The following is a 16,514-nucleotide window of genomic DNA, read 5'->3' as shown; positions in this document are numbered from 1 at the left end:
ACTCTATGCATGCTATATATGTATGTAACGGAGCAAACGCCTGCTATCTTTTGTATCCAAATTAACGTTAAACGTACATCAACATACATAATAAATAAGGACGTTCACCATCTCTGAAAGGGAAATCTAATCAATACGGTTCCTTCCGGGCGCAAAGGACTCGAGCGGAAACAAAACCAATCGATGAAACCTGTCGGGAACTGACTCCTGCTACTATAGTAACCTGCGAGGATGTTTTACTTTTGACAAGTGAATTCTGACGCTGGCAATTAATTTAATGCTGATTGGATGGTATTCCTTGTTCCAATCCTTTTGTGTTGTTGTTTTCCTTTTGTGAATGTATTTTGTGAACAAAATCGAAGAAAATTAAAGGAAGAAATTTTTACTGTAACTTTTCAACGTCTTTCTGAATTCTCTCCCCTTGCAGAGTTTGGAGGAAGTAGAAACGTCTATTTGTGAGATTTTCATGTCCTTTTTAATAAAAGCCATCCTGGGCAGAAAATATTAAACATAATTTGAACATCGGAATTGATGTCCAATTTTTAGAATACATTTTTATTTTCAAGAACTTATTTTTGAGTATCTAAAGGAAACCTCAAAGTCGTCAAGATGCCGATGAAAATGAGTCCAGACAGGACGAAGCGGAACACAATGCAGGTGAGTTTTGATTTACTTCATTTAATATTTCTATATATTTGAACATTCGGCTATGAAAATCGACCAATGTTTCTACGAAATTTGGAGGAAACATTCAAGGATCATGAAAGTCTTCCCACTGCATATTACTTCTATTGAAATGTGTCAGGTGTTGTGTCTCTTCGTATGAAATGAAAATAAGTACCTGACCATGGTCAACCGCAACGACGGAGTACAAGAAAACAACTTTTTCTGAAAACTTGACGAGATATATCCTTGCCACTAAGGAGCTAAACTAGTGTAGAGGCCGCAAAACAGAGTAAACTCCTAGTTTTTTTTCAAAAATATTAAATGAGATATCGATATCTGGTAAAACGATGTCTTTTACAGAAAAAGTGGGAGATGCTTGAAAGTTTCATCGAAGCTCGTAAAGATAAAATCGCGAACATCAATTTCAATTTGGTTCAATCTGTTCAATTCTGGTTCCCTTAGGACTGTCAACTTCCTCCGGAAGAAAACTTTAAACACACCACAAGTGGTAATTTTTCTGCGTTATCTACTTGTGTGTCCCGTTCGCAACCGGGGTAGGCTCCTCGCGTTCAGTTTCGCCATTTGGTTCTATTAAATGCCTGATCTGGATGCAACTGCGCTGGCCCAAATGCCCACCCAACGTATCAAGCTGCAGTTGTTTCGGCCGGCCTTTCGGTCGTTTGCTATCGACTACGATGTCCAGACCAATCTTGCCGAGTGAATTCTCGTTAGCACGAATTAGGTGACCATACCGTTGAAGACGCCGATCGCGGATATCCTCATTTAGGATGTCATTAAAACGTGCCACGCCACTAGTTCAAAGCAAAATTCTCGTCTCCATTACTACAAGACGTCGTTCGTTGTTTTTTATAGTCGGCTAACACTCAGGACCATAGAGAGCGACCTAACATTAAGGTAGTCCAAAAGACATTTATTCAATTTCTGACAACTATTTGAACGCCCAAAATGAAGGACTTGATTTAAAATATATTTAACAGAAGAATTGCCGAGTTTAAGGTAAGCAACGAGGATTTGTGACTGGTGGCTCACCGAACCGCTTGCGGTAATGCAAAGTCTATGGGCGGGATATGTGTTGGTACTATTGGAGGTTCAATTCCGAAGCTGTTAAATCAGGAAACTGCATAACTAGTCTTCAAGAAATGCCATTGGGAATGCGAATGAAGCCTTTTCATTCCTCACTCCGTCAGTTTGGCAAACAATACTTATACGGCAGCTTATCCAAGTTCCAGAATACAAGCCCTATATAAAAAGACACACATACAAGCTCCATATAAAAAGACAACTTTCGGCAGTTAAGGGGAAATCAATTACCACTCTGAACATAGGCACACAGAATCCATAGCAGTCCAACCATAAATTTCACACCAATTTCACCTCCAACAGGTGTAAACAGTGCTGTCAATATTAGCGCTAGAAGATTTAAAGGGAAAATGATCTTTTTTACCCGCTTTTGCTCACTTCTATACCCTTGGTATATATCTCAAGGCCATGTTGCTCCTTAATACCCTTAGGAGAAATCCTAATATGCTTTCTGGGTTCATCTGAAGTACTGCTGGAAAATTGCCAACTACTCAAAGTAATCGCAGAGATCTAAAAGTTCCCGCTGCCCATCTTAATTTAGATTCCGAGCATATCTCTTCTGCTGATTTTCAATTTTCCTTTTCCCCCCCTGGAGGCACCCAAAATGTGGTTGTCTTCCACCATGGGGTAGGATCCCTGTCCTCCTAATTTTCGGTAAATGTCCCATCTTCTTTCTCCAGACGATACATATTGCTCTATCTTCAACTATGGCTTTATATAGCCTGGATGCTTTTGCCGTTTGTTCGATGCTTTCACTGAACACCCTGAAGCCCTTTCGATTTACTTTCCTGATCGCTTTGCTATAGGTCATCAGAGCACTTTTATACATAATTCTGTCAGTCGCCGGTTTGTTTCGTCCGGTTCAAGAGTGCCATTTCGCTCCTCATATCACCGCTCACCTGTAGATAAGCTATGTTGTTGCTAAGGTGGCTTGCATAGGAGTCCTAATATGTTCTCCTGGAAGTTTGATTATTCTGTGATCCGACGGAGAAGGTTCATCCGACATACTTTAGCCCGTTCATCAGAGTATTCCTTAGAGTTATTTCTAGCACTTCTTGCCTGGTGCGGAAGAATGTTGGAGTGCTGCCTACATTATATATTTCTAGCTTATTGCTAAGAATAAATTCAAAAAGGTACTCACTGCAAGTGTCGCTTCTTCCTCAGATCTCAAGGGGGCGCTAGCATCACCACTACGAGGGAATCCAGGTGTCGTTTCCTGGGAAATAGTCCGATGCACAGACTACCTCCCGAGTTCTCCTCGGGCAGGCACGAGGGCTGCAGTCAAGAATATCGGAAGACATATATAGTTGGAATGGATGGATTTAAAAATTATCAAAGCTCTTCGTTTTTCACAAAAGTAATCCGAATTTGCTGACATGCTTCCTCGCTGCTGACCACGAATTTGCCCAGGTACACCCAGGATTCTTGAGCCCACATACTAGTATTCCAATGTTCTTCTTGGGTACTATTGTTACAATTAACAAAGGTGCAGGTTTGCATGGTGAAAGTGTTTTGTGCTTGCAACTCTTCTCCAATGTCAAATTATCATTTTCCACCTTCGACATGGATTTAAGCCCCAAAGTTCAGGTGTAGGTGGTAGAGTTTCTCCTCTTCAGTGGGCAGCAAATCCACTTCCCTGCTGGATACTCTATGACCTCGACGACTTCTTCGAGGATTTTGGACGGCTTTCCACCTAGTATATCTTCCTTGGTCTCTCCAAAGAGCAGTCATATACCTCGAACGTGTGGAGTTTGTCTTTGCACTCCTGCTTGCTTCTAAAGACTCTTCATAATCGCGTGAGAGAATCGTTTTCTGAGTGATTTTTTGCGCAAGCATTGGCTTTCTGGCAGGCTCCCATGACTTTAGACCCCCTTTGCACCATGCAAACGATAAGTTGTTTCTGTAAAGATGTTACCAACTCCCTATGGAGTTTTCGTACTCTTTTAAAAGCATGCGCCGTCTTCAATGATGTCCTTCCAATATTATTCTTTCATAAATGAGATACTTCGCAAAACCAATTTAAGAGAATTATCGGGTGGAAATTTTTTTTTGTCGTTGGGTATACATGCTTTCATCATTCCATTAAGTTCGTTCCAAAGTTATTCATTAATCTTATGAAAATTCCTCTGCCACACCTGGTAATTCTCAAAGTGTCTTCCTACGAGGGTCATTTCAAAAGTCCATGCAAAGTCAGAGAGATGGCACTACTGACGTGTATCGAGGTTATGTTTGGTTAGTCGCATATCTTGAAAGAACTAACAGGTAGTTTCCGTCAGATCGGTATATTTCTTTATGTTTGGCATTTGTTTGAATCGAAGAAGTCGAATGATTTTCAAAAAATGGACGAAAATAAATTTCGTGTGGTGATAAAACGTTACTTTATGAAAGGTAGAACGCCTGTAAAGAACTTAGATGGGTAGGATGCTCAGAGCGATCATCTTAAGTGGCCGACAACGACCTAGAGGGCAGCGCTATCCCAGAAACCTAAAAAAATGGCGAAGTTGACCGTGAAGATTGAAGTTCCATCAAAGTGCCCGTCGACATGTTCTTACACGCCTCTGTGCTAGTCAGGCTCGGAAATGTGGGGGGGGGGGGGGGGTCCTTTGAGCGCTTTGATCCCTCACGCTTCATTACTACAAAATTAACGTGTCTATTCCGATGCGTGGGTCGGCACCAGATTCCAAAATAGACATTACAAGGTAATTCGCGACGGCCTAACAAATAACGACCAGAACTCGAGCTAAAATTGAAAAATAAAAAAAAAACGGCTCGACCGAGCGCGTGGAGTCGTAAGTCTTCGGACCCGAATGCCGCGATCAAGGAGGGGAAGATCCACGACGGATCACAGTCTCGATTATTGCCTCTTCTGCCTCAGCTCTTGAATGAGGCGCGGCCCATGAGGCTCCCATCCTTCCTTGACATCCTCAGGCCAGTTTGTCTTTTGAGGATGTCCCTTAACAGGTTCTGCGCGATCAAGGAGGAAAAGAGAGGGAGGAAGTCCTCAAATTACGCAAAACTTAATTCGAAATCATAATGTAATTATTCCAAAAAAAAAAATCCAATATAAAAAAAAATAACCAAAAATCAGAGAGAGAGAGAAAAAAAAATAAAAGAAAAATTAAATCAAAATTAAAAATCATTAAAGAAAAAACAAGAAATTTGAAGAAAACAAAACTCTAAACTTACTGTTGCAAGTAAATACTCCGAGCTCGGCGTGGTAGTTGCTTCTGTGTGGAAAGAAATTAGGTACATTAGGAATTTCGAAACAAAATTACAATGTTTGATATAGTTCTCTCTTTCTTTTCTATAATAAAAAGAAAACCTCTTTGGGTTCGATTACTTCACTGCTGTACCTGAGGATTTTCCCGATCGGGTTGCGAATCCGGCTAGATGGATGGTTTTCTCGTCTGGAACCCCAAAAGATAAAGGGTTCGCGCCGTTCACCGTCACTATTAATTTCTATTCACTAATTCGAGGTAGTCCTGAAGGTTTTTTCGTCTTGAACTCCAAAAGACAAAAGGTTCGCGCCGTTCACCTCAACCGTTCCATTCACTTTTCACCTTTTCAATTCAGTTGTCATGAGAATAAGTCATTGATTTAAATGTGACAAATTCCCCTCAAAGTCTTCATCCAAAATAAACGTCAAAACTAAAACCAACACTATATTAGTCGAAAAAAACGAGGACTTTTCGATTAATGGCTGCTATATTTGATAACCAGGATGAGAACCGCCTTTCAATTCAATCCTCCAGTTCAGCTTCCACTTTTTTACTCTCCTCTCAACCCAGCACCCTCCACTTGCCGCTACATTGCCTTGAACTCTGTCTAGTCAATGTTGCGGTAACATGTGCACGCGCCTGCGGATGCGGCAAATCATTCGCCTCTGTCAAAATTAATTCGCCCGAATGCATTCAATAATATGCAATTTGCGGCGAACATTAGAGTAATTGCACATTATTGAATGCATTATTTAAACAAATTGATTAAGAAAGAGCCGAATGAGATTGCGCTAACGTCGCGAAGCCGGGGTCACTACACGCCTTAGGAAACTAAAGAGAAGCTAAATAAACATTATGGTGACTCCGCACCTTCGATTAGAACAAATCCTATCATTCGGAAGGCATCAACATAGCAGGGATCAATTACAACAGCGTTGGACGAAGTGTATAAGCCTAAAAGGAGACTATGTGGAAAAATAAAAAAGGTTTACCTCAAACAATTAAGTAGTTTTTATTTTTACACCGACTTTTCAAACGACCCTCGTATACCAGAGAAAATACTTCCCCCTGCTAATCGGAATGTAATCAATCTGATTCGATTATCGCTGGTTGCCAGTCAAATTCAACTGGTATTATGACAGGTTCTATGCTCGACAAATGACGGAGGATTAGTTCGAAGAAGAAAGAAAGGTGGAGCGCAATTAGAATATAACCAGAATGAAGTACCGTCCTTCCCTTCTTGAGAATTAAGTGTTAGATATTCCACATAACTTATTACTCTTTTTAAGGTTTTATTGTCAAACAAAACCTTATTAAAATAGGTTCAATGTCTGTCCTGCTGTCTGTCTGTCCGTCTGTCTGTCTGTCTGCCTCTGTCTGTCTTTTTTTTTATGGATGGAAGTGGAAATCTTCCAAAGACACTGCCGCGCCAGGTAGCAGCAGCGTGTGGGATTCTCACACACTAAAACCACCCCCACTTGCTCCTTTTTCCTTCCCCGCGGGACCGCCGCAAGGCATTACTTCGCGAGGTGGACTGCGCTTTAAGCGAGCACGCCTTCCGTTCTTCGCGCCCTCCTTGCGCGCTCCGCTCTTCCAATTTCCTCTTGTATTCTTTTGATTGCGGGGTTCATCGCACACCAGTCTCCCTTCGATTTCAACATTTCCCCGACGATGTTCTGCGGGCTTAGGTCGGTTTTCAGGGAGTCTTCCAGACTCCTTCTTTCTGAGAAAAATCGTGGACAGTGGAACATAACATGCTCCGGGTCCTCAGGTGTGCAACCACATTCAGGACACAAGGGAGAATCATCCAGCCTGAATTGGTGCAGGTACTTCCTGTAACCACCATGTTCTGACAGGAATTGCGTCAGATGGATCCACTCCTCAATACGGGGAATCAAAGTGTGGGTCCATCGACCCCTCTGCGAGTCGGCCCACCGTCTGCCACTTCTCCAGCGACTCTCGCCTTCCCGCCTTTCGGTATTCCGCATCCTTTTCAAGAGAATTCATTTTCCTTGTCTCGTACAGGCAGCGTGTCTGACTTGCCGGAATGTCTATCGGGATCATTCCCGCAATAACACACGCTGCCTCGCCTCATATTGTTCTGAAGGCGCTGCACACCCTTAGCGCCACTAAGCAGTAAGTGATATTCACTCTCCTACGATTACTCTCACACGCTAGTGCTTCCTCCCAAACTGGTGCCGCATATAATAGTGTGGAGCGAACCACTCCGGCCACAAGTAATCTGCGACTGTACCTGCAATGTTAGGCATCATCCGCCCTAATGATACGCTGGTACTTGCCGCTTTCTCACAGGCATAGTCCAGATGTCCCTTGAAATTGATTTTAGCGCCAATCATCACCCTTACGTATTTGATAACCGGTTTCGAAGTGATGGCGTGACCACCAACACGAATATTAACTGTATTCCTCTTCCTACGATTGGTAATCAAGACTGTCTCCGTCTTTTGTTCCGCAAGGTCAAGCTGAACCATCTCCAGCCACGCTTTTATGGCGCTAATGGTTTCGTTAGCGTACATTTCAACGCCTTCAGGTTCTTTCGCGACGACAACTACAGCTAGATCATCTGCGAAACCGATTATTGTGGCCTCCTTTGGTACGGGAAGGATAAGGACCCCATTGCACATGACATTCTATAGGAGAGGATCCAACACTGAGCCCTGTGGTACTCCTGCGGTGACGGTGTACTGCTTGGATCCCTCATCCGTGTCGTACCAAAGTGTCCTCTCCGAACGGTAACTGTTGAGGAGCTTAGTCAAATAACTAGGGACACCCATTTTAGCCAGTAAACTTTTTATCCACTCCCAGCTTGCGGAATTGAACCCATTTTTGATGTCCAACGTCACCACGGCACAGCATTTTTTAGACGACATCGCGTCTCGAGCCAGCTTCAAAACAACGTCTACGGCGTCGATCGTTGAGTGGACTTGACGAAATCCAAATTGTCGCTCCGATAGTCCATCCTTATATTCGATGGTAGGGAGCAATCTGTTGTAGATGACCCTTTCGAGCATCTTTCCTGCCGTGTCGATAAGGCAAATCGGTCGGTATGATGATGGGTGTCCTGGGTGCTTATTCGGCTTCGGGAGCAAAACTAGCGCCGCAGTTTCCACGATTTTGGTAACTTTGTTTGACTTCCCTTTTTCCGGTGAGAGGCCTTTTTGCGTCCTGTGAGGATCCGAAAGAATCGTTCGCGCCCTCTCTACTCCCTTTTTCAAGCTTACCGCCCTTTGGATTTTGAGGGGGTGTCACTTGTGTTGCCTGGGTGACGCTTGATTTCTTCGAGGCGTTTTTTTCTTCCTTCGCACCATTGTATAGTACCCGAATGGTACGGACCATGTTTTTGATGGCCTGGTCCACGTTGTGTTTGTCCTTAATAAATTCAGACAACTCTACTAATTTGCCTCCGAGTAGGGCAAACGACGATTCATCCGGACTCTGACATAGCTCCTCCGCTTGTTTTCCCATTGGGCGCTTACGTATTTATTAGCCTTCCGGGAGCTTCCCTGATTTCCTTCCTTCATCAAGGTTGATTTCGGAGGAGATCGCACGATCGTCGAGCTTCTCTTAAATGGATCAAACACTAAGTCCTGCGGCATGTTTCGACCAGGTTTAGTTAACCCACTATGGGCTAATAAATGACCAGTTTGTGGGGCATCTTTTCTTGTGTTTTGAACAGGCGTTCTCAGAAGTGATGTACTCCTTTTAAATGCCTCTTTCTCCAGGCTACTTGTAGTATTCGATGCAACGGTGGCTAAGTAATCCACCACCGATGCACTGCAGTCGAGGGATATCGACGGCCGGGAGCCTGCTTGCCCACTCCCAAAAGCCGCCGGTACTGGGTTTCCGAAGCCCTGCACCGTAACTTTATTCTCCTTCTGGTCCTCCATGTTTGGTTTTATTTCTGGGTTTCTCATACCCAATTTTTCTCCACGGGCGGGCGTTTACTTCCCACCTACCCCGCCTGCGCATAAGCATGCCCATACACGCACACCTCCAAATGCGTATATGTGCATGTTCCTACGCATCCGCCGAGCATTCCCTTATCCGCACAAAGGGACGCGCCTGATGGGATATTTGGCGACTCCGCACAGGTCTGTCTGTCACAAGCACTTTTCTCAGAAACGGCTCTATCGATTGACATGAAATTTGGTGAGAAGTTGGGAACTGTGGACCCCCAGACATACAGAGAGTGATATCCTTCTAGGTTGAATTTAGACGGGAGGTCTCCGTACATGTAAAAGGGGGGTGTAAAATTTTTTTTCACCGAATGTAGTCATGTGGGGTATCAAATGAAAGGTCTTGATTAGTACTTTTCGCAGCATATTATCCCCAAATTTGATCAAAATCATATTATTAGTAACAAAGTTACAGTAGCTCAAAGTTGTCTTCACCGTGTACAACCCGAAGTACTAATTCTGACATGTAAATGCATATACATAACGGGCTACGTACAAATGGGATGATTCTACACTCAAATATACTTACAGAAGAAACAAACAAAACCTTTCATACCTGAAGCGTCCAGCTTCCGGTTTCCCGATTTGTTTCTGATATTGCATTTTAAATGTGGACAAAAGGGAAGAGCAGAGAGACAGGGGGTGGACTTTCTTATTAAAATTCGAATGTTAAGGGGGTCATCCCGTGTATCGAATTCGCGGAATCGAACTTTTCTTTTTGGCTTCAATTATATCTAGATATAGTGTAGAATATATGGGCAACGTGATTTTTTGATATTCAAAGTCGTTCGGAAATTATAGTGTTAAACACGTGATACGTAATATGTCAGATTTATGTCGATCGTCGTAATAAAGCTCGTATTTATCGATCCGAATGAGGTTCGAATGGCTTCGTTAAAAGGACAAAAATTCAAGCCAAGGCTGTTAATGTGTTTCTTCAAGAAACCTAATTTTATGGATTAGGTATAGCAGATTAGCGGTCAGTTAAGATTTTTTGGTTGAAAATCGGATTCTACTTTTTAAATGCGTTTTTCTCGAAACTGCATGTTGAAAATCGGCTGCCACCATAGCCCAAAATCTATCTAACGAAATTTTTTGAAATTTTCACGACTTATTCAGAACATATTTTTACGGTCCGCAAAGTAGGGTAATTGCGATTCGTAGTTTTTTTTTTATTCATTGAAGAAGCCGTGAAAAAACGCCAAAATTCACAAAAAAAAAATTTAACACGGCATCAAAAATTTAGTTTTTAATATTTTTTAATAAACCTAGTTTGCGGACTGTAGTTAAGTCTGTACGTTAAAATGCCGTTTACTTTTTTCTTTAAGATGATCACAGCGCCCTCTAACGTGGCACCAGAAAAACACCTTTTTTTGGAGATGGGTGTATAAATTGCTCTGTATTTCAATAACGAACCATGCGATCGGGCTGGAAAAATTACTATGAACGCCTAAGATGTTATTAAATCTATGGTGAAAAATTCGTATTTGTATCTTTATCCAGTTCTTCACAAAAAATTTCAAAAAAAAGCCAAAAAAAGACGGCCTTCACACGGGATGACCCCCTTAAGTTGAGGCCGTAAACTTTATGGTGACGATTTCTGATAGTTGTCCTTCGGAATTTTGCCGCAGCGTGAAGGTTTGAAGTAGAGGTGCAGTTGAAAAAGATGAAGTTTGTTGAACATGCAATCCAAATCAGGAGGTGTCCCCGATACAAACGTGAAACATTATTAAAAAAGTTACAATTCCACATTGTCGTACAGCCTTTGCCCTATCAATTTCGTCACGAGTTACATTTGAACTTCCCTTTCGAACGAACGAGGGGGGTATAGTTCGGCACTTTCAAGTCCAAAAATAAATTTCAATTCTGAAAACCTGTTAAACTTCAACCACGCTTCCTTGCGCTAATGGCAGCTACGGGGAGGAACTATATGAGATCGTGACTGCTTGCGACATATTTATCATCAGATTAGAATGCAAAAGTTATTGGAAACGTTTATGCAACGCCCAAGTATGAATTTTCCTATAAACTTTATACATTAAAAGCACGCAAGCCATTGGGAAATCAGGAACGTGGGCATGGGAAGAAGTGCCCAGCCCCGAAAGGAATTAGTAGACATAATGAATTGGGGCTTATTAAGCTACTTAGACAACTTATTACGAGTTCCTTCATTAATTATACAATTCGGGTGGAAGCCACTCCACTTTTTCATAAACATACAAGTCTTACGTCTTGTCCTTGTTTCCAGGCCCTGTCATGCATGGGTTCAATGCAAACAAAAGGCCTCCAGCAACAAGCGAGCATGGGAAGGTTGTTCGGGGTAGGTATGGGCACCCCCGCCCACTTAGAGGAGACAAATTGCAAGATATTCGCAGTCATGCAAGCAGACATTTTAAACAATTTTTGGTAGTCGCAAATTTGACTTCTTCCCGCTTCATTGTTGAAATTCAACCGCACTCGAGTAGCATTTGTTGTAGCCGCGACACAGTTCGTTTCCGCCATGCAGTCCAAATTTAAGCTTCACAGTGAAAAGAAAATGTGGAAAATTATTGGTTTGGTCTCGGTAATCGGAAAATTTCACAGATTCACCTTACCTAGTGGAGCACAGATGGGAGTTCCCAGATGTGGTGAAGCTGGATCTTTTTGATTTTTGTACATAGTGTGTCCTGTAGTACAGCATCCTTTTTTGGGTCGAAATCTGTTGCCTTTTTGAAGCTGCTATGTTTTTGGTGTGGTCTCTTAGTTCTTGTATATTTTGTAGTTGGTCCAAGAGCCGCACAAAATTTTGTAAATATTTTATTGTGCCTATAACGCTATGAGTAGAGTATCCAAGTCGCCATGTGGTGAGAGTGAGTGCGGCGGATCTGCAGGATCGCAAAGATGCGATTCAAAATGTTCCGATTCTGAACGTCAGGTAGTCTCCAAATTTGACTGCATCAACTCTAACCATATTGCTCGGTTTGTTGCATGTTTCGAATATAAAAACTCTTTTCAATTTTATAATCACAGTCTAAGCTCAAGCACTAGAGGTAGTAGAGGTTTTCTGAAAAATGCATCATACGAGGTCTGTTCAAAAAGTAAGGTGAATTGTTATATTTCTAAAAAAATATTTATTTATTCATCAATATTTATATTGTCCTCTTCAAAGTAATCCACCTCAGACATAATACACTTGTAGAATCGTTTTTCCAGTTCTTGAAGCATTCCTGGTAAGCACTTTTTGGTATAGCCTTGAGCTCTTCCAGCGATGCGTCTTTATCTAATCATTAATCGTTGCAAATCTCCGTCCTTTCATAGATCTCTTCAGTTTTGGGAACAAGAAGAAGTCGCAGGATACCAAACCCGGTAAATATGGTGGCTGAGACATGATTGTCGTGTTGTTCGCCATTGGCATCTTCTCGGCCATCTTGGAAGAGCTTGTACCATTTGTAAACAACTTTTGTACTTAGAGCATACTCACCATATGCCACTGTGTACATTTTAAGTGTTTCAGATCACTTGATTTCATTTTTTACACAAAATTTGATGACAATTCTTTGCACCATTTTTTGTAATAATGGAAAATTGCCGAGCACACTTAAACACGTCTAACTTTTCAATTTGCCAAAAACAAACTAAGTATACAACAATAACAATTATGGTATATGTGTCTTCTGTGCCTCTCACAAGTACAAAAAAGGTACGGAATGTCAAAGGCGTAAGTTTTTTGTACTTGTGGGAAGCACAGAAGACACATATACCATAATGCCGGAGCAGATCCCCTTTGTCCATGCTGTTTATTAACCGTGGACATTTTAACACCAGATGACCTTCCATACAAATGTAGCATGGAAAACGCTTTATTTTTTCCCCTTGTGCTTTTGCGGCAAGGGAAATTTCCCTATGCGGTTTTTTTTCGACCGCCTAAGGTCTCTGCCTTCTTAGCAACGGAATGTTCTTCTGCTTGAACCTACGCGAGTCCGCCCAACCCCTCTCAACTGGGAGACATAACTATGTATCTATTTTCCAGAAATAGATCAATATCATCAATTGTTACGGGAAGTTTCGGCTGCTTAAGCAATGAGTCAAATTCCCGTCGGGTGGAGACATCCATTTTACGGGTAAGGATAAAAGCTATGAAAGGTACACCTTGATCACAATTGAACCCAGCCTTCCTCAGGTTTTGAACCACTGAGTGCATTGTGTCAAGTGCCCTTCCAATGGTACTGGGGTCTTGTAATACTATCTGGGGAAGATCTATGAGAGCCTGGATCTCCTTTTCTACCAGCGTCCGAGGATTACTGTAGCGTCGTTCCAGAAGTTCCCAGGCCTTCTCATAGTTTTTCCCAAGCACTCCTAAGTGCTCTACGACTCTCCTCGCATCACCTTTTAATTTGCTCTGCAGCATTATTAGCCTTTCAGCTCGCCCAATATCAGATCCTTCATAGACTGATTGAAAAATACTGCGGAAAGACTCAAAGTGACGAAGGTCCCCATCAAACGAAGGAATATCAGGGACTGGTGGACAAGGACGAGGTCTATGGCCGCGATTCCAATAAGGAATGCCTTCGGTCTCGGAGCTTCTTAGCCCGAAGCCTCTTGTCGACAACGGTATGTCACTAAAAGGTATGTTCAATTCATCACGAACCCTGGGAAACCATTCTCTAGAGAAAAAGTTTTCCGGCTGTTTTGTCGCGTCCTCCGACTCCCCTTGAGCTTCATTAAGCTCGACTGAAGGTCCGGGACGCGGACTTGATGTTGCCTTTCCACCTGTGATTTCTGCATCGACGGGAGAGCTTTCGGGAATGAGATCGCGATGAATACGCCCAATCAGCTCCTTAGTCGCATTGTAAATACCGATCATAACGGATAATTTATTTTCTCGGAAATAAACAATGTCCTTAGAAGCGTTTTGGCAAAGAAGGTGGCTGTGGCCGGCGAGAAAATCCCAATAAAGCTGTTGCACTTCTTCCCATGCCGTAGCAAAACGCTCTCGCGTCCTTTTTTCTTGCCGGAGTTTAACTAGGGACTCCCTCATACTTTCAAGTTTTGCGACCCTTTCCTGCTGGGCATCAATAATTGCCTGAATCTCCATTCTGGCTAAATTTGAAGATCGCGATAATGCCGAGCTCCGCGGCGATAGTATAACTTTGCGCCTTTAATTTGGCCGACGAAACAACAATAACTTTGCACTCTTGATTTGACTTCTAACACTCAATAAGACTCCAATAAAAACTCAATACATCTCCGCTTAATACTCGAAACGAACTCCCGTCCATACTCAAAAAGAACTCCGATCCATTTCCGCCTTGCTGCAGTTTAAATACGCCAAGTCCATTCGCAGCAACCCGGAACTTACCTTTGTTTGTAAGGTCCGACCAAACAAAAAACAGTATACACAACAGTCAGCCAATGGGCGATGTCGTCAGAATCACAGTTAGATACTAGACAGCTACCTCACTCCCCCCTGCCCCTCAAGGGGGGAAATCAGTGCCAGTACACACGATTTCAAATTGTTTTGCCCTTGAGCATGAGCGAGATGTACCGAAAACCCGATCAGCTGTGTTTGACATACCGCCCGGACTTGCCAATGTATTGGTGAGATTGGCAAGTTTTTGCTTATGTATAAGTGAATACGTGAAACAACTTTTTGCTATATGGGTGAGCACGCCGTAGTACCAGAATAGCAAAAGCTCACCGATCTCTCTCTTACCAATACGATTTGACGAAGATTATGCCTTTTCCTTGTTTAGCGTCTCTGATGTGTACAGATAAGCTTCTGCAAGCACATTCGGAAGTGGGGTCATTTTAGTAAGGGTATTGCCTATAGTAGATCTACTGTGGTCAGAATATACCCATATGCTATGGTGCTGGTGATAACATCGCTCAGTAGCAAGCCGGAACACGGAATCGCTTGCATGTTGCACATTAGCACATGTGCATGTTGTGCATTAGCACATGGGCAAGGTTGCTGTTGTTTGTTGTGAAATTTGATCAGTCAGCAACGCACGCTGACCGTGCAGCAATCACTGCCGGTGATTGCTGACGCTGCTGATGTGGACTTAGGCGATCGATGGCTTGTGGGAAATCGCTCAAACAGCTAAATACATGAAACTGTGCACATATGCTGGTGACATGTATACCAACACACAACACCGAAAGATTTCGATATTCGAATTTACGTTGCGAGCGCAATTTGAAAATTCACCTTACTTTTTGAACACACCTCGTATATCAAGCATAAATAGAAATAATAGTCTCAGTGACGACTGCATGGTAAAATATTTTATTCTTTCATTGAAAACTGTATCTATATAAGCACATATAGTACGAGTAACAAATAATCAGCAAACTTTGCATCCGCTTCTCCACATGTAGGTAAGTTTTATAAAGCCTTGGATTAGGTACATCGACAGTTTCCTTCAGTTCTTTAATGGATAGATCATTTTTTCGAAAGCAGAGAATGAAAATCTTGATTCGTCGGGACAAAGGCTGAAGAAAAAGTAGAAGATGTTTACGTTGCGCTCCAGGAATCAAACGGCCACACTATTTCGTTGACCCTTCCAAAATGCAGGGTCAAAATCGTGTTGATGAATACAATGGAAACAATTTGTCTTCATCAACAAAATCTGCCCAGCATTTCCGGGGTTTTCCTACCTAAATAGTTTCCTACCTAAGTAGTTTGATTAATTTGGGGGCTTCAGAGTCGTCAAGTAGGATATTTGATACAACTCATCGTTGTAACTGACTCGCTATTGGTCACCCACCTCATTTGGCGTCTATTATTCTCCTTAGGAAAATATTGACTAGTTTTCCAAAAGTTTGTGTTAGAATCCACATTTCACCTTCATAGCATATGTCCTATTATTAATTTGTATACTCGAAGCTTTGCTTTCCTGTGTATGCAGCTGGTTTTTAAAATCCACAGGACCCAGTAGATGGCTCTGTTTGCGAGCTGAGCTAGGTGTTTTATTTTGTCCACTGCGTGTCCATTTTCGTCAGTTGTAGGTATATACATTTTCTAAGTTGTACTTCACCATCATCGTGGTACTACAGCCTGACGTCGGGCCCTGGCCACCTGGATCGGTTGTCTCCAATTATTTCGGTCACGTGACCGCATGCTCCAATCTTGGAAGCCCAGTAGTTGCTCGACGTTCGTATCTATTTTGCTCTACCACCGTGCTCTCGGTCTTCTTTGTTGATAACCTTTTTAGGCATGCCATCTCCGTTCATTCTTTTGACATGCCCCGCCCACTGCAGACATTGTAGTTTAACGAATTTTAAGACTTCTAGCTCATCGTACACTTCATACAACTAATGGTTTTCTTGGATGCACCATCCATCACGGTCGCGAACTGCTTCGAAAATTCTCCGAAGGACTTCCCTTTCGAATGTATTTAGTAATTTTTTTTGGAGGCTTTGGTCAGGGTCCAGGTTTCGCGCCCTTAGCATAGCCTTGGTACTATGGTGGTTTTGTATGCGCGGAGCCTTCTACATAGGTACATATAGTTGTCTACGAGTTCTATGTTGAGGTCCCCTATGTTGATGCTCGAATAAGCTGGCATCCTACTTC

General features: G+C 42.5%; 1 protein-coding gene across 5 annotated transcripts in view; it reads left to right on the top strand.

Annotated features, from left to right (window-relative positions):
- Positions 1–2: 2 nt before the first annotated feature.
- Positions 3–16,514, top strand: part of LOC119646995 (dynein intermediate chain 2, ciliary) — a 50,035-nt gene continuing 33,523 nt past the window's right edge. For 2 of the 5 annotated variants that reach the window (XM_038047714.1, XM_038047712.1), the window contains exons 1-2: positions 3–657; positions 11,211–11,282. In XM_038047714.1, coding sequence (XP_037903642.1) covers positions 610–657; positions 11,211–11,282 — 120 coding nt within the window. In that variant the 5' untranslated portion in view covers positions 3–609. Of the gene's footprint in view, positions 658–11,210; positions 11,283–11,379; positions 11,526–11,723; positions 11,877–16,514 lie in introns of those variants that run through there. The other 3 variants (XM_038047713.1, XM_038047717.1, XM_038047716.1) reach the window with 3 other exon arrangements.

Source organism: Hermetia illucens, chromosome 1, assembly GCF_905115235.1.
Source record: "Hermetia illucens chromosome 1, iHerIll2.2.curated.20191125, whole genome shotgun sequence".
NCBI lineage: Eukaryota > Metazoa > Arthropoda > Insecta > Diptera > Stratiomyidae > Hermetia > Hermetia illucens.
Note: the sequence above shows the minus strand (reverse complement) of the source record. Positions and strands in the feature narration are given on the sequence as shown.